Below are 25,545 nucleotides of genomic sequence, written 5' to 3' on the forward strand. Positions count from 1 at the left end.
TGAGTAGTAGGTGAATAAAAGCAGCTCTTAAACTCTTTTACTAAAGCCACATAAGTCGTTGATACATTTTAGGGTTGCAACCAGGCATATTTTTATCATTGATTAAATCTGATGATTGATTGAATAATCATTTGGTCTATAAACCGGCCAAAAATCACTCTAATTTGAAATGAAACAGTTAGAAGCAGGAAGCTGAAAACCACTTATGAAAACAGTTGGTGATCTATGATTTCCTATATGTTAAAGGAAAGTTTTTAAATTCCTAATTCTTTATGCAAAACTGTTTTTCATTTCAGAAATGTTGATTTAAAACCCACATTGTTTCTAGTATAAGGCAATGACTAGACGCTCCTTAAAATAATCTAATCTTTTAAACTGGCATCTTGAGATATTGTTGTCTTTGAGATATATGTTATTTTATATGGTGCACTTTAACACTTAATAAGTGAGGTCATTAAAATTGGATAGTACAGGGATTTACATGTTAGACTCTCCAAAGTGGAACGACACACAGAAGCTATGTGCAGAAATACCTCACCTCAACAAGTGAATCCACTGATTGAAGTCAGTACACTGAAATGAAGCTATTTTGCTAAACATTTGACTAGGAGCTTGTGAAAAATCCATTATCAAAAATAACACATTGTTTGAATGAGTTTATTTCTCCTTATTTTTTGAAAAGTCTAAGACATCATCTGTCAACAAACGTACAATTTTTGGGCATAAAAATTAAAAGCAGAAATGCACCCTCTGTGAATTTAAACTTTGGAGCTTTAAAGAGCCATAACACCAACATGAATACCTTTTCTACATTAGGCGGGAGAGAAGAGACAATAACACATTTTAAAAAGGGAAATTTAGAATGAAAGAGCTTACAGCATCAAGCGAGATTGTCTTGAAAAAGAAACTGAGAAGCCGGATTAGTCAGGGTCTCAGACAGTGGAGTCCACACAGGCGTCTCACACCTCCAGAGTTTGAAGAAGCTGCTGCTGCAACGACACGAAACGACGGCACAACTTTGGTTTGTCTCTAACATGCTTCATGAAACCAGCGGGGTTAATGAGCGCTACTAAAACATTGAAAAAACGTCACTAAACAATATCTACAATTTGATTTCCTTGCATCGCAATGTGTAAATAATATCAGGGGAAGACGATAGTGAAGGAAAGAAAACAGCAGGTCCTATTCCACGAGTGCACACACATACAAAAGATCCTAGGAAGGTTTGTAGGAGCCAATCATGGAGGAAGTGAGTGTTTCCTTTAGAGACCTCAGCGTCCTCAGATCAGGGTCATCTGGAGGCCAGGTTTCTCCATGGTGCGACCGTTCAGCCCCTCGTCACCGTCGCTGCCCACAATCCCCGGCCTGGCGATTTCGCTGCGCCGTTTCCATGGTGACTGATCCTCCTCTGCTACTTGGAGGAGTGCACGGTCTCCTGCAGCGACAGGCGGGAGCGCGCAGAGGGCGGACCGCCGCTCAGCCTCCACGGCAGCAGACCCAGGAAGTTGTCCTGGTGGTGGGGGTCCAGAGTGAAGCTGAGGGCCCGCTGGTGAGGGGCCAGTGGGGGGTTCTGGGGAGGGTAGATCCGTGTCGAAGGGGTAGTAGAAGGTGGAGGATGTTGATATTGGGGAGGAGTTGCCACTGTGTTCCTGGAGAGATAAACAGAAGAGGAAGTGAGAGGTGGAAGAGGAAGATGGTTGTGAGGGATGGAGGGATGGAAGACAGCGATGGCTCAATGGATGGAGGCTGGAGGGATGAGGAGTGCAGTGAGAGGAAAAATGAAAGGAAAAAAAGAAATCAAGTCAAAATAAGGAACTTATCGCCACCTTGTTCACCAGTAAACTCAGAGCCTAAATGCTACTAGTGACAACATTTGAGATTTACACAACCACTTTATGTATTGCAAGATGACCCAAAAATCATTTTTTTCATAACTTTTTTTATCTTGTTGTAATACGTATTGTGGCCACCAGAAGCTTAAGTGTAGCAGCACACTATGTTCTAAATATATTTTTTCATTTTTAAACACATTACATTTTTGACGTCATCTTTCGAAGTTTCTTGATTTTATTTTGTATCTGTAAAAGAAAACGTCTTTTCAGGATCATTTTATGGAGTCATTTTTTGTATCTTGATGTTGTAATCCTGATTAAGGCCACTAGATGCTTAAGTACTACCAACCGCTATATTCAAAACCTTTTTTTTTACCTTTTATAAACAGATCAAATATCGCAGAATCGCAAAATGAAAAAAGTATTCTGCAGCATGCATTCTGCATTACATTTGCCATTAAATAAAGCAAAATGTAGTGAAATATGCCCCTCTTTTTTTAGGTGTAGTTATACAAGAGAATATTTAGGATATGGAGAAACTAGAATTAAAAATAGTGTAAGCAGTATAATAATCATCATAAGCATCCAACCCTTATTAACAGCAGGTATCCAAGCTTTTGTCATCAATTTGATTTCTGGTGATCAAGGAAACATTTCCCTAAAATACTTTCAAATGTGATGACACTCATTATTGGTATGAACAGAAAAATGTAACATGCAGGTTGTATGGGTTAGATGTTAGACAACATTATATATTAGTAAAGAAAGAGCAGAGTTGTAAATAATTCCAGTTAGGACAACATGTTACCTGCTAGCTTAATTGCTAGGTGTCACGCAAAATACGTTTTCTTCATAAATGTTGTGAAATGCTACTGTGACACCAATGTCCATGCAGTTCGAAGCAACACGTACGAACGAGTGATGCTGCAGTTGCCAAGGAGCAGGGCAAGATCAAACAGCGGTTGCTAAGGAAGCAGAGAGGCAGTGGGGCTTGGTGATTGGACGATGAGCAGCGGTGGGAGGGGCAGGAAGTAGGCAGCGGGGCTCATTTGGGGAAGGTTAGTACTTCACTGTCACACCTTACTCTCTGAAAAGCAGACACACACACAGACACACACAGAGGAAATACAGAGAGGGTTAGCGGGAAAAAAAGAAAAAGCTCATAATGAATTTTGGAAGTTCCGCTGGGATTCAGGTATGCTGTAAATGTTATTAAGACGTGAATAATGACACACAACATGAAGCATCAAAAACATGTGAGACAGGGAGGAAGAAAGAGGAGAAAGACAAAAAACGTTCAGAGATGATTGGTCATGTTATAAGGAAAATATGGGGTTTAGTCCTATGTGGATTTCCTCCAATTATGATGCCAAGATGTCAACGTAAAGCAAGTTTAAAATGTATTTTTGAAAAGATGTGTGGCCGGGATGAACAATAGCATGAGGCAAATCAGGGTCTGACTTCAATTGTCTTCTATCCTATTTACGGCTAATGAATACAAATGTTTCATCAGGTTTATCTTCCTGAATTTTTTTTTTTATCTGTAAAAAAAAAAGTTTTTCCTGAATGATCTCTCGAAAACACTTGTTTCCCCCATTTTATAAACATCTTGTTATTGTAATACTTATTATGACCACTAAAGGCTGAAGTTTACCACTAACCCATGTTCCAAATAGAAAGGACTTTTTTATTTTTCCCGGTGTAAAGAAAGAAAGAATTGAAGATCAGACTTAAAAAATCAAACACCAAAGCTGTTTTTATCTCCGAGGCTACTGTAGGATTTGATGGACCAGTATGTTAATCTAGCACAATTATAAGCATGATGTCTGGGGGGGGGGGTTATGATGGAGGATGAGGATACTGCCAACAAACAGCATACAGGCACAAAAACATCATCAGAGTTCTGCAAGCACATCTTGTGTGTCAAAAACCAGGAACACTTCATGCAGCACTCGCATCATTTATTGCATTGATTTTTGTTTTTAAGACATTTTGAGGAGCAAACTGTCAAGAAAACTGTTCAATTTGAATCATATATTCAAATACTGTCAATGGACCGCACTGCAAAGCAAACTCCTAGGGTATCTGTCAGTAGCTTTAGGATGGATGAACATGATGAGTTAACTGTAAAAATGCAAGGGCCTCAGTGGGACACAGACGCAGAGAACTCCTGTAGTGAGCGGGTTACTGCTGGGTAGGGGATTGGGGGGGCTGGTGGCAGGGGTTAATAGGGGGCATAGGAGAAAGGGACTGGGTCACATACGTGCTGCATTCACCACTGCAGAATGGCGTATACCTCGGTATACAAGGGCTGGACAGCCTTCTGGCCTGACGGATCTGAAAACAGTTTACAGCACAGCTCGGTTACAGTCATGTGAGGAGCTGCTCTCCAAAACACCACACAGCCATCCAGGGGCCTGACTGCAGCGAGGAATATCCAAGGAACAAGTGTAATGAAACCCATTCAAATGTTGTCATATGTTTCATGTCATTGTCATTGCTGGGAAGGCAAGAAAGTGCAGTGTTGAATTTGGTTCAATTTGGAAATATGTTCAATATTAATAAACAGTGTGTCTTTGACTGCAGTTCACTGTTGTGCCATTTTACAACTTACTTTGGATACTGATACTTAGTTTTTCTCTGAAGTAAAATTATTAACCTTTTAATTGTAAAACTATAAATTCCACACATCGAGTACACAGTTGGAAGCATACAGGTGAGATGCAGTGCTTTGGGGGATGTTTTTTTTGGGATACAATGGGTTAGAATATAACATCATTCAATATAACATGAACTGAACATAATAATAAATGTAAAGCTGTTGGGGAGTATTTTCCTGTCCACTAGAAAGAATCTCCCATGGGTTTCAAACCGTGAGTAGCCACGACTTAACTGTGTGTTCTTTGAAGGAAACTCTTCGAACAGAGTGAAGAGATTGAGAGAGAGAGTAAGAACAGCAAAGACAGGGAGTGTGTTTGAGTGAGTGAGAGAATAGACATAAATAGTAGCTCAGAGTGTAAGATGTGTCGAGACAATTTGTGCAAGAGGAAACAAACACTTATCATCCTTTGGAAACAATCATCATCATTGTCATCATCATACAAATTATGTCCGATTGAAATTGAGGTTCAAATGGATTTTTCTCTGAATAAATAAAGGTGATTTAATCAAAATGTTCCTTGTGTTGTTTTAAATCTTGATGAACTGCACTACATCCTCCCACCACAAGATGGAGCTACTTGACTGGAACAACAAGCGAGTGATTGGACCAGACAGTTTAGGCCCAATCCCAAACCACGCCCTACACCCTACCCCTACACACTACCCCTCCGTTTGCGCGTTTGCGCAGAGGGTCCGCCACATTAAGTGCTGTTCCAAACCAACGAGTGTGGAGCGGTGTGGAGGGGGAGTTGGCTATCAAGCCCTCAAACAGCGAGTCTGCATCGGTGCTGACTTGAGACCGGTCTCTACCTGACCGGTCTCAACGCTGTGTATGTCCGTCAGGAAACACGCTGTTTATAAGTAGTTCCAGCAAATATCCACTGATAAACTGCGATGTTAACAACCTCATGATAGCCTCATATGTTTTAACTTAGGATCGTACCTGTGTGTAGTCTAGAAAAAGGTAAATGTGTGCATTTTATTATAAAGTTGTGTATATTTACAGACTGTTGCAAAAACTAAGAAGCTTATAAACATCAGGTTTAAAACTAAAAGAGCTTTTAAAGATGTTTGGAGTTTTATTGGAGTTATTAATTTAAATTTTTTGTCAAAGAGATGCTGATTTGAAAGCGTTGTTACATACAGTTACGGCATTTCCTGTTTCTGCCGGAGAGAGGGGAGTTTGTCCCAAAGCTTGCTGCTGTATTTACTCCCTCCATCTGACAGGAGGGAGCCTCATGTGTCACTCCACGGAGTTTGCTCCGTCTTGGAGGGGGAGTGTGTAGGGGTAGGGTGTAGGGCGTGACACTGCTGACCAATCGGAGGGATGGTTTCAAAAAAACTATAAAGCAAGATGCATTGTTTTTGTTAATATCATTTTTGTGACATTACATGTGTTGCTATTTGCCCTTTTCTATATGGTCCTGTGCATACTATACGCTGTTCAATTAAAAATAACACAAATTACGGGGTCGAAAAGAGTAATGTAAATGCTCAAGTTCTAACTAGAGTCCACTTCAGTTTTGAGTACAAGGTTTTGCTCTTGGTTTATAAATCTGTTAATGCAGGCTCAATGTCTTTTAAAGATGTTCAATATTAATGCCAGAAGTGTCAAATATACAGTATATCTTACCATTTCCTATGTTATTAATGAGTATAACATTATTTATTTACTAAAATGTTACTCACTATCTTTGAATTTTAATTTGAAAGGGTAACTACATTTTTTAAGGATACCTACATATATTTATTTTTATATAAGTATACCTCAAGAGTATTTTATTATACACATGTTTTCTTTTTAATATACCTACAATGTGTTCCCTTGTTAGTGTACCTACAGTGTTTTCCCTTGTTAGTGTACCTACAGTGTTTTCCTTTGTTAGTTTACCTACGTGTTTTCCCTTTTATGTGTACCTACAGTGTTAGCGGAGCGTCCGGGGCCTCGCTGAGCTACGATGGCCCCTGAGATGGCCTTAATCCAGCTGTGCATGTCCTCTGGACTGTCAGCCTGAAACACAGGGAGAGAAAAAGACAGGATGGGATCATGTTTCATTGTTTTTCAAGGAAAAGTCAATTGTAAATGCATAAATAGTATTATTACTGCAGTGCTAATAATGGCACAGTGTTAAAAGCCTGAGAGAGAAACATTAAGTGAAATTCCAAACTGAGATTATAAAAACAATACATATCTGTGTTCTCTATGAGGCTGATTAAGGACAGCATGCGCACTGTGTATCATGATCTTCTTAGTGTAGCGTGTTAGCATGCTAACATTCGCTAATTCAATTTTGCTGAGGGGAACATGTAATTGTGGAACAAATTACATAACAATCCATCAAATAGTTGTAGAGACCATTCACAAGAGTGAGTGAGTTAGTTAGGGGATCACCACGTCAAGATTTGTAATAAACTTTATCTCCATCATCCATCCAATAGTTGTTGATATTATTTCAGTGTGAGTACTGAATTGCAGAACAGATGGAACAAGAAACACTTTGCTAGCATGGCTAAAAAAAACAAGATTTTACACAAAAATGTAAACTATTGGTCCTTGGGTTTACGAAAGGCTGGATATACATTTGACTGACTGACAGATTTATCTTCATGTGTGTTACCTGCATGTAGAAGGTTCTGGAACTGGTGACCATTTCAAACAGGTTGTCCCTCATCATCAGATCACTGCAGAACAGAGACGGTTATTAATGAGCTGCCATGTGATGCCTGGCAGCAGCAGCACTGATTCATGAACGCCTCACAGGAACTCACTGACCTCTGTTTGCACTCTTGCACCTTGTGAATCTCCTTCAGAAGGATGACTCTCAGGGCCTCTCTCTCCTGCAAGGAACACAAGAGATAACTATTATACACACACACACACACACACACACACACACACACACACACACACACACACACACACACACACACACACACACACACACACACACACACACACACACACACACACACACACACACACACACACACACACACACACACACACACACACACCAGCAAAAACATGCATACAATAACGTATGGTGATTCCAAAACGCACAGACAATTCAATTAAAAAGCATTCTTAAGGAGCCTTATTCTGCTCATTTTCAGGTTCATATTTGTATTTCTTGTCTCTCCTGTGACATCTTCTTTAAATGCTTTAATGTTCAGAAAGCTCTTTATTTTCCTCATACTGCCTGTGCTGCAGCACCTCTTTTCACCCTCTGTCTGAAACCAGAGCCCAGTCTGCTCTGATTGGTTAGCTGGCCTGCCCCTTAGCCTATCACGTCAAATGTGTTGGTGCACTAGCCAATAGAAGCATGAGTGTTACGTAGTGATGTAATTATGTGATATGAGTAAGCAAAGGAGTCCAATGGATTTTAGACCATTTACATGCGCAAAAATCGATGTAACCGATACAGGAAAGGGAAACCCCAAAGCTCAATAGAGCCATAATGAGTTTTTTTTTGTAGTATATGAATTTAAAATGACATCTCCCTTCCTCACCTAAACTGCTTCATCATTTGTGCTGCTTGATTAAGTTGCCAGCTTTTATTTAATGAGATATCATTAGTTCCATCTTCCATTAGAGCCAGCTATACAGCTCACACTTATTATTGTTCCTCTGAGAAATAGAAGATACGCCAACTACTGTGTGTGTGATGTGTGTATGGTTGCATAGCTCCGTGGTGATTATATTTTACACTATTTATTTTATTTGCTGCTCAATGTTGAAAGTACAGAACACACAGTGAACATTTTAAAGTGGGCGGGGGATTCCTACTTAGTGGCAACAGTCTAAGGAAAGGATAAGCAACCTGAGGCACATTTGTTATTTGTGATTTTGGGCCAAATACTAATTAATTATTAAAATATAATTACAAATAATAAATCAATATAAATACACTAAACTAAAAGGAAGAAAATGTGATTGATTAAGAGCTCTATATCCAAGAAAACTTGCCTCTGGTGTTGATAAATAAAACATATTTTTTCCATGCTTCCTCTTCCCTTGCAAAAACCCACTTTAAACTATAAGTAGGCGCCTATACACATTAGATATTAAGCTCATACACTTTATTAAAACCATTCCTGGTCTGCATTCCTGCTCAATGATCTGTTTGACACCATGTCCGATACTCAAAGAGGTAAAAGTCTCTATAATACATACAGATGGATCTCTAACCCTGGACTAATGATTACTTTCTCAAAGTATATATCATCACATAATCAAGCCAAAACTGCCAGTTGTAAAAAAAGAGGCCACTTATATACTGCTTAATTGTCATTACATTTCTACCTTCACATGCTGATTAGCTCACCAACCCACAGCTCAAACTTTCTGCTGGTTACTGACTCATCATAGTTGACATTATATAATTATAGACTATTTAAAGAGCACCTCTGGTAAACTGCATTGATTTCCTCTTCTCATATCAGACTTTAGTTCAGCTGCATCATCTGTAGCTGTCAGGCTGTCTTATGATACACTGAGGTTGATACTATACAGTATGTTTTAACATGTGTTTGCATTCATGAGCTTCATAGTATCATTTGGTTCGCAGCTTCAGAATATATTTCACACACACACACACACACACACACACACACACACACACACACACACACACACACACACACACACACACACACACACACACACACACACACACACACACACACACACACACACACACACACACACACACACACACACACACACACACACACACACACACACACACACACACACACACACACACACACACACACGGTGTGTCCATTTATGTGCACAGGCAGGCTGTGGTAAGGAGTCGCTAGTCTCTCCACACGTGGATATCATGAGGAGGAATTCAGGAAACATGCTGCTGCGTGTACACACAACTAACTGAGTGCAGAGAGAGTCACTACACGCACACACACAATTGTTATATTTGCACAGTTTTATTCCTCAGTACTGTGTGTGTGTGTGTGTGTGTGTGTGTGTGTGTGTGTGTGTGTGTGTGTGTGTGTGTGTGTGTGTGTGTGTGTGTGTGTGTGTGTGTGTGTGCTGTAACATCATACTTTTTTAACAATTGGTTTATTCAAAAAGAAAGAAAAAACATATTGTCTCACCAGGTCAGATTTGTAGTAGCTGAGAGCGTTTTCTTCCAGCATGAAGTATCTCCTCTTCCAATTCTTCATCTGAGGAAGAGGAGCAGAATTATCAACATAAGTGTACACACATTGGTTACCAAGGTTTTAAAGCCTTGAGATTGGCACTTTGGCCGCTGCCATCTTGGTTTTAAGGAACCAGAAGTGTCAAAAGAGAGTGGAACGAAGTACAATCGCATAGTAGCAACCTGTCAATCACAAGGTCCTCAAGCATACTCTGCTTTACCATTTCTTTGGTTAAAGGGGACCTATCATGCAAAATGCACTTTTGTACGTCTTTTATACATGAATATGTGTCCCTGGTGTGCAGAGTTGGGTCTAACGCGTTACAAAGTAACGTGCAGTGCTGCATAAACATGGCTTTTCATCTGTAAACTTCCTCAACGGGGCCGCTCGCTCTCTTTTCTTGATTGCCCTCTCACGGGTGAACAGTTCAATGTCCTGCTTCATTGTAGGAATTCTGCCATGTCTCTACCACTTTAGTTTGACCATCTCGGTTACTAAGTTATGGAAAACTAAATAAATAAGTAATTAGATACCTTACCGTTACTGCGCTCATAAAGAATGATAAGAATAACAATAATGCGTCTTGAACTGGTTTCATTAATTAGTGTCTTTACGTTTCACAGACTGTTAGCTTGTTGTGGTAGGCTGGTAGCCTATTTTATTAAAGAGCATATCAAAAGAAAGACTTGTGTTATGTCTTCCTTAATGCAATAGTAATTGGGGGTGCAAGTTGAGTCTCGCAGAGGCAAAACTGTGGCGCGCTTACACTGTAGGTGCGCCGCAGTCTGCGTGATCTGACTGTAGGGAGGGGCGGGCCGGCCCTGCGAGTAAAGTAATGAGTAAAGTAACGAGTAAAGTAACGAGTAAAGTAACGAGTTGCTTTATGTAGACAGTAACGAAGTAGTGTAATATATTACTTTTTTTTTTAAAGTAATATGTAATATATTACTTTTTTTTAGTAACGGCCCCATCTCTGCTGGTGTGTCAGGGAACTCACCAAGTGTCAGAAAACACAACCCTCTCTATTTTCCTCCATACCCAAATCTCTAAAAACGGGGCTGCAACGGAGCTGATTATTATTTGAATTGTTCTGACGTCAGAAAAGGGGTGCTCCGCCTATATGGGCAACTCTCCACCTATCAGGGGAATGAGAGACCGCTGGAAAGCGCTGGAGATGCTGTAGTACATATGCCAGGCCTGTAAGTGGCGCTGTAGTCTGCCACAAAAGCAGAATCAGCCCTTGCAAAAACAGGGCTGGAAAAGAGCAAATAGAGCGAAATGGGGCATGGCTAAAATGCATGATCTGTTTGGTATTTTGGAAAAAAACTTCACAGACATGTTTTATATAGGTATGGCCCTACAATATATGTTTCAAATAAAGCATGATAGTTCCACCTTAAGTTTAATCAATTTATTTTAGTTTTTTCAAGAATATGTTTTTTTTTGTGAATGATGCTGTTTGAAATGACCAGAATTGCGTGTGTGTGTGTGTGTGTGTGTGTGTGTGTGTGTGTGTGTGTGTGTGTGTGTGTGTGTGTGTGTGTGTGTGTGTGTCCTCACCAGAGCCCCCTGTTTGACACAGTATCCGGCCTTGATGGCCTGGTCCTGCACTCCTCTGGACAGGAAGTAGGGAAGCTGATTCTGACCTTTCTTCAAACCTCCCCGCTCCCCCTCGGTCTGCCCCTCCCCCTGCTCCTGAAACACACACATAAAACAAAACATTTTACAATTTAAAAAAGCTTCTTATTTGCACATTCAGCAAGTACGGTGCAACATTAGCATCTCTTTGGAATGGGGAAAATCACATTTCTGATTTAGCATTGTTTAGCAAAGACACGTGATACATCTTTTTTTTTTTAAACTCTATGTCTGGGTTGCACAAACAAGGTTTAAAAAGGTTTAAAAAGCTCACGGTTTAAAAAGGTTTTTTTATTCTAAACCTATTGTTGAGGAAGAGTATCTTTTAATATGGCTGCCTTTTTGAGATGGACTGATGAAAATAGGTGATCTTGTCCACTTTTTAAATCTTATATTATTTGGCTGTGTTGCACTTCTCAAAAGAGAATACATTATAGTTGTTCTACTGAGTCATCATGAGTAATATTTGGCTACTGACTTTTTAGTTAGCCTGGAGTGTAGCATTTTGTTAGGAAATACAGAGAAGCCAAAAGTTAATGCCCCTGATGACAGCATGCAAATGCATTTATTTATTTGGATAAGCTAGAATCTATAGATTGGTTGTTTAATTTCTGTTCAAATCAATAAAGTCGGGTTCAAACTGTTTTTTTGGTTATTTTAAGACGTTTTAACTTAACTCCTTGATGGTGCAACCTAGGCTTCCAGTCATCAAATTCCAACCATTGCTGGTCTGTGTTGCAGCGTGTCGGGTGTGTGTGGCTGCATACCAATACTGACAGGACCGGACCTGCTAACAGCTGCTAATACAACAGCAGTGTGAGTGTTCTATTTCGTATAGGCTTCACCCTCTAAGGCTATCGCTATTGGATAATCCCCTGTGCACCCGCGCAGCACTGAAAAAACTTGCTGTCCACGCCCAACTGCGAGGTGGGCCCACCTTCAGATTCACTTCCGGTATAAATAGGAAGGAGGCCCGAAAATCTGCTCCCTCTTTTCTTCAGCACCCCAGTACTGAAGCACTGTAGAGATACTAAAGAGTAAAGGCTCTTTTAAGAGCCACCTTGAAAAATATCCTTAAACACGAATACACAGGGTTGTGTTAGAGTTTGCACCTCATGCCAGACTGGGTTCATAATGAGTTATGACCGGCACTCACGATGCGAATCCTGCCTGGGATCAGAGCGAGTGCACGCAGCTCTCGCCCAGCTCTCGCCCAGCTCTTGCCCAGCTGGTGTCATCTGCTCATTGTCAATGTGCCCGTCTCCCTCTGACCGACAGACAGCGAAGAGCGGACGCTCTCTCTACTGCGGCCGAGGAGGATGATTGGCCAGTCCAGAGTCCTACTCCGTGGACCAAGCGCTTGAGTTCCTGAGTTCCTGGATCCGAGTGCTGATCCGATTGCTGGGCAGGAGTCTCCGCCTCCATCCACGGATCGCCCGCAGAACCCGTAGCACCTGCAGCACCCGCAGCCACGGCGTCAGGGTCGCCCTTCGGCAGCCGCGGGGGCTCCGTCCCACGTCTCTGCTACTCCGCCACCCGAGAGAAAGGGTCTCCCGGCGGCGAGTCGGAGGGAATCGAGGCACCCCCACTCCTGGTCTGCTCCGCGAGAGCCTACGAAGAAGCAGGGCTGATACTGACGGTTTGGGGGGGGGTTTTTGTGAAGAAAATAAAAAGGTTTGTCTGTGTCATCAGTAACAACTGTTTCTCACATATCCCCCACCCTGTGTAAGCCAGCTGCCTCTGACCTATCGGTTAGTAGCTTCGATGCAGAAGCCTGCTGTTTTTAACGTATCGATTAATAAACTGCAGAGCTCGCGGCATTCCTCTGTCCCAGATATACCTCCTACACACGATCATAATAAGCCCACGAGTGCCCTTATAACGCCTTGTGTGGACAGCACTGCACACACCTCCACTCATCTCCTGAGCGTGTGGCGGCTCCCTCGCAGCCCTTTCGATCCAGGCATACCTTGGGTTGCCTGACGGGCAGCGGCAGAGAGGGCTCTGGCGTGTTTCGTCACCATGACGACCACAGCACATCACGAGCATGTATGCCCGCTCTTAGAGTATTTCTCAGAGTGGCAGCGCATGCATGTCTGATGGACAGATCGATGAGCAGGCTGACCAGCAGAGGGTGCAGTTCAATTGTATACAGGAAACACTCCTGTCATCCCAGGAACAGTGTCTTGCGCTCCATTCAGAGCTGCAGGAACTCCTATTGAAAAATACTTTTTCCAGGGTCCTTCAAAGGGAAGAAAATCAGGGGTTTTACTCCCGTTATTTTTCTAACCCCGAAAAAGACCGGGGGAATGAGACCCATCCTTGACCTGTCAGTATTCCACATGCTGACAATCAAACAGGTGCTGGAATGTGTTCACCAGGACGACTGGTTCATTTCCATAGACCTGAAGGATGCATACTCCACGTACCCATCATCCCGAAACACAGGAAATTCCTGCGTTTCTCATTTCAGGGAATATCAGACCAGACAATCGTCTGCCGTTCGGATATTCCCTGGCTCCTCACATTTTTCCAAAGTGTGTAGAGAAGGCTCTGAAGCCGCTACACTGGGTTTTTGCTCTCGGTAAGGTTCTCTCAAACTTGGTAAATATCTCTCGAATTTCTTTGTTGAAAGCGGAGTGAATTTCTGGGTTGAATGAGTGGAATGCATTTATATGTGTTTGTGAGTATTAGTACCCGCCACCTGTGAGGATCTTCCTCCGAATTCATCCAGAATATAGGTATGTGTTTGTGAATGTTAGTACCCACAATCTGTCGGAATATAGGAGTGTGTTTTTGAGTATTAGTACCCTCCACCTGTGAGGATCTTCCTCCGAATTCATGCGGAATATAGGTATGTGTTTGTGGATGTTAGCTCCCGCCACCTGACGGAATATAGGTATGGAATTGATGTGAATTAATTTGGTGAATGAAAGTTTGAATGTGCTTTTTATTATCACCGGTCATTTATGAGGAGATGCCTCTAAATACTGTCAGACGATTTTAAATGTTAAATGTCAACTGAATTGGGCAGTTGAAGTTACAATTTAGGGTAATAAATGTAAAACTGTGAATTAGAGTTGCATATTAGAAAGTGACCACAGCATGATATGTTTAGTATGATTATAATGTTGTAACAAGAGAAGGTAAAAACCCTGTAAACATTTGGACCATTTTTCTTCAAATAAACTGATCCCACCTTTTGGACTGGGACAACTTAAAAGACATCTGCGCTCTCCTCTCCTGCTTAAAAGGTAAGATTGCACCCTTTCACACTCACACTTAGGTGGGGCCACACCTCGTTACTGATGTCAAAATCCTTCGGGATCACTTAAACAGATTTAGCGGGTCGTCTGAATTGAAACAGCAATTAATTGAACCTGGTTCTTCAGGAGTTAATAGAGGTGAGATCTTGCTGACGTTGGTGGATCTGGGCCAAGCAGTAAACTTACATGGATTCAATAACTTCTGTTAGGTCAATTAGTAGGTCTGAGTAATTTGCCGGAATAAATTATCAGCCCTCCCGACTCCTACAGTACCGGGCGGACCCAGTGGGGCGCAGGCTACATCATGCTTCGCCCTTAACCCAATAGCGATAGCTTTAGAGGGCGAAGCCTATACGAAATAGAAATGAAGTCACCTACTGTAATTCCAGCTTCTATGAGTATAGGCGTAGCCCTCTAAGTTCTGGGCCCCACTGGCTCCACGAATAGCTGAAGAAAAGCTGTTTGTGTGGGAGCAGATTGTCGGGCCTCCAAAGGCGAGTCTGAGGGTGGGGCCCACCTCGCAGGTGGGTGTGGACTACAAGTGTTTTCAGTGCTGCGGGGGTGCGCAGGGGATTACCTAATAGCGGTAGCCTTAGAGGGCTACGCCTATGCTCATAGAAGCTGGAGTTACAGTAGGTAACTTCACTTACCTGGGTAGCTGTGATGATTGGGACTCCTCCTATAATTTCAGTCTTGTAGGAGATTTGCTTCATGGCTCCAAGAACGTCTTGGGGAGTCTCTGCAGTTGTTTGGCCCTCGTCTGGCTTTGGCACCTAAAGAAACATCCGGAAGTTAAACAACAGTCCTGTCCGTCAAACAAACTTTTTATAACCTCAAAGGGTTGAAGGTTAAAGTGGTTTATATTTGTAGTAATGCCTTCAAGGACAGGGACAGGCAGCAAAGCTTACAGATCGAGTCCTTTTGATTTTGTCTTATTATTATCATCATCATCATCATCATCATCATCATGTATTCTAATAAAGTCTATAGTTAGGGCTGGTTCAGCTTTCGGAGGAGAAACATCCTCCATGGTCCTACTATTTCAGTGTTTTTTTTTCTTTTTCTATTTTACATTCCATCTTGAATTGTATTATATTTTTGTTATTGTATGTATGTTTGTTGATCTGTAAATCCCACTGAGACAAATGTGTTTTGTGATATTCGGCTATACAGGTACAATTTAATTTACATATTACAAAGTGACATCACTATGTAACAATCACTCTTCTATTGGCTAGCGCCCCACACATTGTAAGTGAGAGGGCGAGACATCTCTAAGAGATTGACCAATCACAACAGAGTCGGCCAGCTAACCAATCAGAGCAGAATGGGCTCTGGTTTCAGACAGAGGGTGAAAAGAGGGGCTGCAGCACAGGCAGTATGAGAAAAATAAAGAGCTTTTTGAACATTAAAGCATGGAAACATGTCACAGTATTGACACTACATACAAATAAGTACTAAAGTAAATGTACTTGTCAGTGGCAAATTGGCCAAATTTAAAATAATTCAAACTTTGAGCACAGCGCTCAGTCCTTTATGATAGATAGTTTTAACCTCTGAGTAATTTAAAATATTTGTATGTCGGTTAACTGTTGTTTTAGTGAGTGTTTAACCAGTGTTTTCTTTCTTTCCTGACACCCTTTAATAGCAGGGTTAGGAGTAGCAGATGCAAACATTTCATATTCTGCATCACGCGCTATTTAGTGAAACAGAGACGTCCTATGGTGGGCGTTAGTGGTTGTGGCCACGTCTGTAAATATAGTATGATGATATATTCAATAACTTTTAAGGTGCAGACATGACCACAAACAGCTGCAGGTGGATATGAAAGCTCCCATCTTCTCTGTCACACTCTCTGTAAGCCTGAACTGAACTTCATCTCTCTAGCCTGATGGGTAATTTTCCATCTGCCATACCCTGAGGCAGAAGACAGAGTGGCGTACAACAGCAGGAGAAACAGGGTCACCTATTGATCCGTGTGTGTGTGTGTGTGTGTGTGTGTGTGTGTGTGTGTGTGTGTGTGTGTGTGTGTGTGTGTGTGTGTGTGTGTGTGTGTGTGTGTGTGTGTGTGTGTGTGTGTGTGTGTGTGTGTGTGTGTGTGTGTGTGTGTGTGTGTGTGTGTGTGTGTGTGTGTGTGTGTGTGTGTGTGTGTGTGTGTGTGTGTGTGTGTGTGTGTGTGTGTGTGTGTGTGTGTGTGTGTGTGTCTCACAGTAATTTTGGTAGCATTGTTGAGAACACTGATCCATTCCACCAAATCCTGCTGGTCGTTGGCCTGCAGATAAAACTTCCTCATTCCTGCATTTATAACTGCAGAAAGGGAAAGTCAAACAGAGAAATGTCAATGTGTTGGTTGTCACCCGCTTCTAACTTTGAAACACAAAAGTGAAAAACACAAGAGGAAGAAGAAAAATTCCCTGAGCTTCATGCAAATCATGAACTAAAAATATCAGTTTGATTATTTTCAGAGGCAGAGGAAGCAAGAAGGAAACTGTACAATGACTCTGACCTGATGAGAGAGAGAGAGTGTGTGTGTGTATGTGTATGTGTGTGTGTGTGTGTGTGTGTGTGTGTGTGTGTGTGTGTGTGTGTGTGTTTGCATCTGGATGGGACGTTAACACATGCAGGGATCAGGTCATTGTACAGTTTCCTCCTATTGAGTGACAAACAGCTACTGTGGACCACCAGAGGAACAACAAGCTGCAAGGGACAAAGGAGAGGAAATAGACCAGGAACAGGAGAGGAAAAGAAGGAGGTAGAGAGGGAAAGAAAGGAAAAGGAATAGCAGAAACAAGGAAGGAAGGAAGGGAAAGAGTGGAATTGAAGGAGATTGGAGGAAAAAAGGGCAGAGGAGACGGGAAGAGGATGGAAATAGGGAAAAGTGTGTTGGAAAGTATGTGGACATCTTAATTTTGCTCCCATATGTGGAAATGGACATATATATTTGTTGCAGCTTTTAGACAATTTTTAACTCACTGGAGACATTAGCTGTTTTGGATTTTATATACATATTAAAGGTGTTCGATGGGGTCTGGGTCAGGGATCAGTGCAGTCCAGTACAGTTTTTTCACTCGAAAGAGGGAAACCATTGCTCTATGGAGCCACCTTTTTGTGTCATTGTCAAGTTGTAACAGGAAAGAGACACAAACTGGAAGCACACGATTGTCTCAAATATAACTGTATATAGAAACCTTCAGATTTTCCTACAAAGAGGCCTAGCCAAATCACACACAAAAAAGCAGATTTTGGGATTTTTGCTTCACTCGTATTAATGGTCTGCCTTTGAATATAATTTCACATGTAACCCGTTAATTAATGGTTTAATTCAGCCAAACCACAATTGTTGATTGTTAGAATAGGGATAAGATTAACCAATATGTTTTACTTTGTTTCCTTCGAGTTTAAATAATGTGTGTTCACTGTTTACCACAAGTTAGCAAGCCTAGCCATTGAGCTAGTCTTAGTTCAGTTAACCAGATCAACTTAAAGGGGACCTATCATGCAAAATGCACTTTTGTACATCTTTTATACATGAATATGTGTCCCCGGTGTTCCAAGGAACTCACCAAGTGTCAGAAAACACAACCCTCTCTATTTTCCTCCATACCCAAATCTCTAAAAACGGGGCTGCAACGGATCTGATACAGACTGATCCAAATTTGGAAATTCTCTGACGTCAGGAACGAGGAGCTCCGCCTATGGCCAACTCTCCACCTATCAGGGGAATGTGGGGTTGGGCCACGGCCGGCCATTGCGGCTCGAAAGCACTGGAGACGCTGTAGTACATATGCCAGGCCTGTAAGTGGCGCTGTAGTCTGCCACAAAAGCAGCGAAGAAGACTTCCCACGCATGGTTGCCATGGTTGCCCTTCTGTTTATTCTCCGCTGTGGCTCTTTTTCTCCCTCCCCGAGGCAAGCGTGTGCGCCTCCTGCTGCTGTAATTCAATGCAATCCCTCCCCGTCGAGGCAAGCACTGTAATTCTCTCCGGTTTGCCACCAGCAGATGACAAACACCCACCTCTCCGCCTCTTCCAAGGAACGAGGGGACCGTGCTGCGGAGTTTCAGTTAGATGTCCGTTAAAGTTGAAATCTTCCGGACAAAATTTGAAAAGTTATTTGAGTGTGTGTGTGTGTTTGCATCTGGATGGGACGTTAACACATGCAGGGATCAGGTCATTGTACAGTTTCCTCCTATTGAGTGACAAACAGCTACTGTGGACCACCAGAGGAACAACAAGCTGCAAGGGACAAAAGAGAGGAAATAAACCAGGAACGGGAGAGGAAAAGAAGGAGTTAGAGAGGGAAAGAAAGGAAAAGGAATAGCAGAAACAAGGAAGGAAGGAAGGAAGGGAATAAAGAGTGGAATTGAAGGAGATTGGAGGAAAAAAGGGTAGAGGAGACGGGAAGAGGATGAAAATAGGGAAAAGTGTGTCGGAAAGTATGTGGACATCTTAATTTTGCTCCCATATGTGGACATGGACATAAATATTTGTTGGCAGAGTTTCAGTTAGATTTTTTTCCGCCGGTCAACATGTCAATTAAAGTTGAAATCTTCCGGACAAAATTTGAAAAGTGACGGTCAAAGGTCTTCTTTGTTATTTATTGAGCTTTAAAACAAATGAATAATGACTCTATATAATCATATAAGAATAAAATACGGAGGACGGAGGTCTCTTTTTCTCCCCCGCTTCTGGGCCCAGCAGCTGATCTCAAAGCAAGCTCCCCTCTCCTGCAGGGGGGCGTGGTCAGCTGCAGCTCAATTGCATTAAAGCTACGTCACAGAATCAGCCCCTGCAAAAACAGGGCTGGAAAGAGCAAATAGAGCGAAATGAGGCATGGCTAAAATGCAGGATCTGTTTGGTATTTTGAAAAAAAAACTGTATGGCCCTACAACATATTGTTCAAATATAGCATGATAGGTCCACTTTAAATGAAGAATGTGTACAGTTGTATTTTGATTCAGTTAAATGAGGAACATAGGCAGAAGAATATGATATTTTGTGGGGTGAAAGGTAGCAAATGTGCCGTCTATCCACATGCAAAGATAGAAGGAGAATGTAGTGAGCAAAAGACAAGAGAAGGAGAAGAAGATGGGGAGAAGAAAACAACGATGAACTTACCAAAGCAGAACTCGGCTTTCGGTCTGAGTTTGGTTGCATCACTGACCTGAACGAATGGGGGGTTGAGTTCAACTTTACAGTGACATTCATTAACATTTTCTTACGCTGATTGTCTGGAAACTCAGTCAAAATGTGTTAGAAATACAAAGCCAGAATCTAGAAAGGACACTATCATCATCTTAACTTAGCATAGAAGAAGTAGGGAATTTCATCCGTTTTTGTCTTACACCAAGATATGGAAAAATTGAAAGGGTGCGTTTGTGTGTATTGTACGTGTGTGTGTGTGTGTGTGTGTGTGTGTGTGTGTGTGTGTGTGTGTGTGTGTGTGTGTGTGTGTGTGTGTGTGTGTGTGTGTGTGTGTGTGTGTGTGTGTGTGTGTGTGTGTGTGTTTGAGGGAAAGGGGACTTACCTTTGAGATGTAGGTAAGTTTGAGAGATCCCACCTTCTCTGCACCTTTAGGCAGATTCTAAACAAAGACACACAAAGATGTATATTAGTAGAAGTTGTAGAAGTAAAATTGGTAGCATTATTGTAAAACAAAAATGGATTTGCTACTTATTCCATCAAAAAAGCTTGCATTACGGCTTGGTAAAATGTAGGATATAAATGTTTTTATATATAAGAATATTTTCTATATTTGCATATAAAACAAGAAGTTTATAGTTGGAATTTGCACATTAATTTGGATGTATTAATTTCCCTGTGTGACTGCTAAAGGCCGAAAGCATAATTTTCTTTAAAGAAAAACACATTTAGAGGACATTAGAGGAAATCTAAACATTTAAAACGTTTTTGTTGCAAATATAATTGAATATAATAATAAAATAGTTACGATTATTAGTTATCAGCATTCTTAATCAATAATCTGTCCACTGGCAGCAGCTAAAACCCTGCAGCGTTTGAGGAATTTCCCGGCCGTGGGAAATATAAATACTACTACTACTACCCTTTTCAGTGTCTGTTCTGGTTCCTGTTTTTCTGTCACACCACTCGCATGTGTTTGATAAGGTCTTATCAAACCCCTCACACAAGTGAGTTATACAGCTTCAACCAAGCGCACTAAAATATGTGTCAGGTGTAGTTCTGTCCAACAAAGCCACAACTTCCTGTTTCTTTTTCATCCAAAATGTTAATCCACCCCACCTTCCTCTGCCTTACCAACTGTTTCTTGGTTTATTCTTTTTTTACTTTAGAATATATTGAAGCTTATTGTTTGACAATGCCATTTAATTGAAATGTTATTTAATTAGTTTAAAAATATGGAGGGGGAGGGGGTAGCAGTTTAGTTGATACCAACTTTTTCAAAGACGTGATTTAGAGTTAAAGGCAATGCATCACATTGTTCATTTCGTTTGGATTTATAAAAGTTCAATGTTAATTTACAAGTTTCATATCAGTATGTAGTGTCTCTACTGTGAAATGTTTCTATGCTTTAATGTTGAAAAAGCTCTTTATTTCTCTCATACTGCCTGTGCTGCAGCACCTCTTTTCACCCTCTGTCTGAAACCAGAGCCCAGTCTGCTCTGATTGGTTAGCCTCTGATTGGCCGGCTCTGTTGTGATTGGTCAACCGTTCTCACCAGCAAATCTTCGTATTGCGTCCGCTGTGAACACACCATTAGCCTATCACATAAAACGATGTTGCACACTACAGGAAAGGAAGAACCCTAAAAAGCATAATATGGCCTCTTAAAGGCAGGTAATGTTCTTTATTGTCTCCCCAAAATTCAATAGAGTACCAAATGTTTTAATCCGTCAATGAAAATAGTCCCAACTAAGTTAGTTCAGCTTGTTTGACAAAAAAAGCCTTTTACATTACATTAGATTACATTACATTGCATGTCATTTGTTAGACGCTTTTATCCAAAGCGACTTACATACATTCAGTACCGTGGAAAATCCCCACAGGAACAATTTGGGGTGAAGTGTCTTGCCCAGGGACACAACGACAATCTGACGGCAGTGGGACTCGAACTTGCTATCCCCTGTTTCTAAGTCCAGCACACTACCCACTGAGCCACAGCCTCCCTTTTTTTAACTCAAAATGAAATCCTTTTCACCATTCAACAACCAGGTGTTGCGAGTCCTTGAAAGCACCACCATGGAGGCTTTTAAAGAAGTTACTGCTCCTAACTGCATGCCTGAAAACGACCTGACTTTGCTGAAAAAATAAAAGGCAACTAAAGCAAGCATTCTCTCCCAGAACTCCCTGAAGTTGCAAGTCCCTGCTAGTTGACTTTCATTGTGAGCTGAGGTTAATAATAGCTGCCTGGAAGGAAGGAAATTCATCACTGTACCTGACGGTGAGCACTAAACATGCGTCTGAACTTCAAAAAAAGCGCCCTAACAATCTCTTTTTAATACCACCAAACACAAGTGTGCTCAGTTGGTTCAGATGTTTTCAGTGCGGACTAACCAAAGAAGAACCTCTATAAACTCAGACGCATGGGAGAAGCTGTCAATCATGTACACACACCCATTCATTCACTTTCCCTCACAAAACACACGCTCCCTCACCTGTGGGTTGTCCATGAACCACAGCAGGTTTCCCTGTTTGGTGTCCAGGATGAAGTATCGGCGCAGGAACCTTCCGCTGCTCTCATTTTCCTCGATGTCCAGGAAGCCGCAGATGCGATTCTGTCGGTCCACATAAGGCATCGCAACCCCGAGCAGCTCAACCCGCCCTGGGGCATCACAGGAACGCTGTGGGGGGGGGGGGGGGCATCATTTAATTAACCTGCAGGGAGGTTGCACGTATGCAATAACATGACCTGAATGAAAATACATCATGGTTATACATCTTGTTTTCGTCTCAGTTGGATTTCAAATTAAATGAATAGGAAGCTCCTACCTCAGCTTTATTTCAATTTAATTAAAAAGGCTGTAAAGAATGACGTTTTTATGCATGTGAAGCTTCTATTGAGTTCTTTAAAAGAAGCTTTGAATGTCTGGCGTCAGAACGTCTAGAAATGGAAAGAAAAACATGTTTTATTATGTGGCTACATTCTGCATATGTCATTTTAATTTTGTTAGATTGCTGATATAGGTGAATGCCTCTCTTTGTGTGCTGAGCTCAGTGAAAAGTGTTTGTTATCTTTATCTTTTATTTTCTTCTATTTAAATTGTATTCAATACTTTTTTATGTTTCACTCTTGTGTGTTTTTTGCAGCTGGAACAAAAAAAAAAGTGGTAGTACTATAAAATATCTAAATCTGATCTAATCTAAAATGTTGTTTCTAAAAGACTAAATGCCTGCACATATGGATTAAATCAGAATATGTCGTTAAATAAAAACGTGTTGTGAATTTTGGAAATTATTGAATTTTCTTATCTTAAAAAAGTTTAGATTTTTAGGATTTAAAGTTTCTATAGAGTTGTGAGAAATGTTCCGATCACCCAATCGTAAACAATCAAGAAAGGGCTACAAATTTCAACTCATACATTGTCATAATATGTTTTAAATACTCTGTATCTGTAAGGTCTGTACGACATATGGATGAGTAACTGTCCAGCTGCTGAGTCATGCCTTTAACAACCTTCATTTCCCTCTCACAATAAACGCGTTGTAACAAGCAGGTGACCAGCTGAACCGCCTCAAACACAAAACTGGAGAAGGCTTTGAATGCAGCCTACATTTTCTGTTTTTGCAATGCAGCCTTGGTAGAAAGCCTGATAATACACCTCAATGTATTAAAAGGATACTGAAAACGTTGCACCTTTGTGGCCATTTAGATCCTAAAAGATATTTTTTCAATGTCAATTCAAGCAGAGGAGGGATTTCAAAAACAATGTGAAGACACCTGAAAAAAGTTCACACTATACAATCAAAAGGAAGTGTAATGCGTGTGTGTGAAGGAAAAACGCTTGATATTCCAATGACAATGAACAGGGAAACTGGCATTCAAAAACTCTCAAATCAGGAAGACTTTGTTACCAAGGAACCCACATCCCCCCCTTTGACCATGCTTTTTCTTACACCGCATACCTACACTAATCCTACAAACGATTTAGGAGGGCTACCATATTTTCTTGTTGGAAAGTGTTTAAATGTCATACAGATACTGAATTAAAATGACAATGCAGAAACTCCACAATGACAGGTGAAACATATAGTCCAAAACAGTCACTATAATGGACGTGTAGTATGGCAACAGCTATTACTGTTAATAATCTGTTTTTTATTATTATTTAACAATCCTTAAGATATTCCATTTACAAATCAAAAAGCAGCACATCCCCCAGTTACAGGATCTGGATCAATCACATTTCTAAATGTTTCCTTTAAAAAGATCACAGCAATTAATCAATTATCAAAATAACTGCTGATTCATGTTATTTCTATCGACTAACTGAGTAGATATACATCAGAGAGACACTATTAAAGTATATCATATAATAATAAAAAACCGCATAAAAGGTAAACCAGTGGAGCAAACATAATGGTATTTATTAACGGTAATAAATCACAGGCTCAATATACAGTTCTATGGCAATATTTGGAGATTTAAACGTCTTAAATCTAGATAATATTAAAGGATGATGTTTATCTACACTATCGATAAGGGAAATCCACAACACTACACATTCCTTCATATTCATTTTGCTGTATAACATTTCATTGCACTGCAATTTAACTGCTGTAGCTCCATTACTGACGACGTTATCTTGCATTATTAATCATGGACCCATACAGTCACACACGTATATATCACTGTGGTAAATAAGTCCATTTAAACACAATTATTGCCTGTGCGAATCAAACTGTTGTCACACAGGCCTAGGAACATCGACCGATTTCCCTACCGCCTCCATTACCGCTGTGCTCGACATCACATATTTATGAATTATTATTTTTGGGACAGCATTTGTTTGTGTACAGCTCGGTGTAACCGTTAGGCGGCTCGCGGGCTGTAACGGAGGATTGTGGGTTTACTTACACAGTTCGGCTCAGTCCGAGTCCAGAGTGTGGCAGCTGTCCGGTACGAGCGTAAAGTTACATGCAGATTAAGCACTTACAGACTGCTTCCGGTTTCTGTTTAAAAAATAAAAGCGTTGACGCCTCCACGTTACTTCCGTTTGGACTTCAAAGTCAAATACCTTATTGCCAGAGGGACGGACGACTTCATTACAGCAACATGGTGAGGGTTAAAAAAGGATGTAATGAGTTCATAAGTGGAATATATTGATAATACTGGATAAAGATGACCCCAAAAACTGTAGCATATGACCAAATTATGTAGCAAATGCATATTTTGTACCTAACTCTAAATGTAAGAGAAAATAAAACATAAAGATTATACATGTGTGCACAAGAGTATTTATTTTATTATGGAACATGCACTATTATATTAGTTGTACATTTTACATTTTTCATTTAGTGTAATTTTCTACTTCTAAGATATCTATAGAAACGGTTGACAAGCAGGTTTACAGTTTTTTTTATCAACATAATTGACATTATTTTGTGTTTTCAAAGAGGAATTTGGAGTTGACAATTAAAAAACATAGCAGTTATTTTTAAAAACACAGATCTATCAGATCCATCCTGTTTGACATTTACAAACTTTATTATTCTTTACAAAATGTTAACACAAAAATATTGTATATTTATATATACACGCCTCAACCTTAAATATTTGTCTTGCTTGATCAATAAGTACTTTCTCAGAACATCATTTTTCCCAATGGAAATGCCTAAAAAGGTAACCATACTTATTACATAGAGGTTATAAGAGACTCACACTCGCAGGGAAAGCTTTTGATAGAATTGGTAATAATTGTTTAAAAATAAGTTTGCGTCATTTATAAAATGTTCCATTTAAAGTGCTTGATTTGCAAGTAGTTTAGGACAGAGACTGAATGAATAAATA

General features: G+C 40.7%; 1 protein-coding gene across 6 annotated transcripts; it reads right to left on the reverse strand.

Moving 5' to 3' along the window:
- Nucleotides 1-641: 641 nt before the first annotated feature.
- On the reverse strand, nucleotides 642-24,745 carry LOC307024456 (pleckstrin homology domain-containing family A member 1-like). Of its 6 annotated transcripts, none has more exons than XR_013803891.1 (14): nucleotides 24,613-24,745; nucleotides 22,193-22,378; nucleotides 20,086-20,142; nucleotides 19,677-19,722; nucleotides 16,770-16,867; nucleotides 15,211-15,333; nucleotides 11,217-11,351; nucleotides 9,612-9,680; nucleotides 7,267-7,331; nucleotides 7,112-7,175; nucleotides 6,415-6,504; nucleotides 4,129-4,169; nucleotides 2,745-2,919; nucleotides 1,510-1,649 (listed from the first exon to the last, which is right to left on the reverse strand). XR_013803891.1 is itself a non-coding variant. In XM_079658572.1 (13 exons), exons 2-13 carry the CDS (start codon nucleotides 22,331-22,333, stop codon nucleotides 1,412-1,414), a joined length of 1,200 nt encoding a protein of 399 aa, XP_079514698.1. In that variant the 5' UTR covers nucleotides 22,334-22,378; nucleotides 24,613-24,745; the 3' UTR covers nucleotides 1,278-1,411. The 6 variants fall into 6 exon arrangements, 3 of the variants coding, with proteins under 3 accessions (XP_079514696.1, XP_079514697.1, XP_079514698.1); XR_013803892.1 differs by having other exon boundaries at nucleotides 4,096-4,169; XM_079658572.1 differs by lacking the exon at nucleotides 2,745-2,919 and having other exon boundaries at nucleotides 1,278-1,649; nucleotides 4,096-4,169.
- Between the last annotated feature and the right edge of the window lie 800 nt (nucleotides 24,746-25,545).

The sequence above is a fragment of the Notothenia rossii genome (assembly GCF_949606895.1).
Source record: "Notothenia rossii genome assembly, chromosome: 11".
NCBI classification, from domain to species: Eukaryota; Metazoa; Chordata; class Actinopteri; order Perciformes; family Nototheniidae; genus Notothenia; species Notothenia rossii.

Bases quoted from the DNA above. Each gene is read 5' to 3' on its own strand.
- LOC307024456 (XM_079658570.1), bottom strand. From the start codon at position 22,333: ATGCCTTATGTGGACCGACAGAATCGCATCTGCGGCTTCCTGGACATC. The intron at 16,868-19,676 runs GTAAGTTCATCG...CCCTTTCTGCAG, and splicing joins GAAAGCCGAGTTCTGCTTTG to TTATAAATGCAGGAATGAGG. The intron at 6,505-7,111 runs GTAACACACATG...CCTGTGTTTCAG, and splicing joins CCAGAACCTTCTACATGCAG to GCTGACAGTCCAGAGGACAT.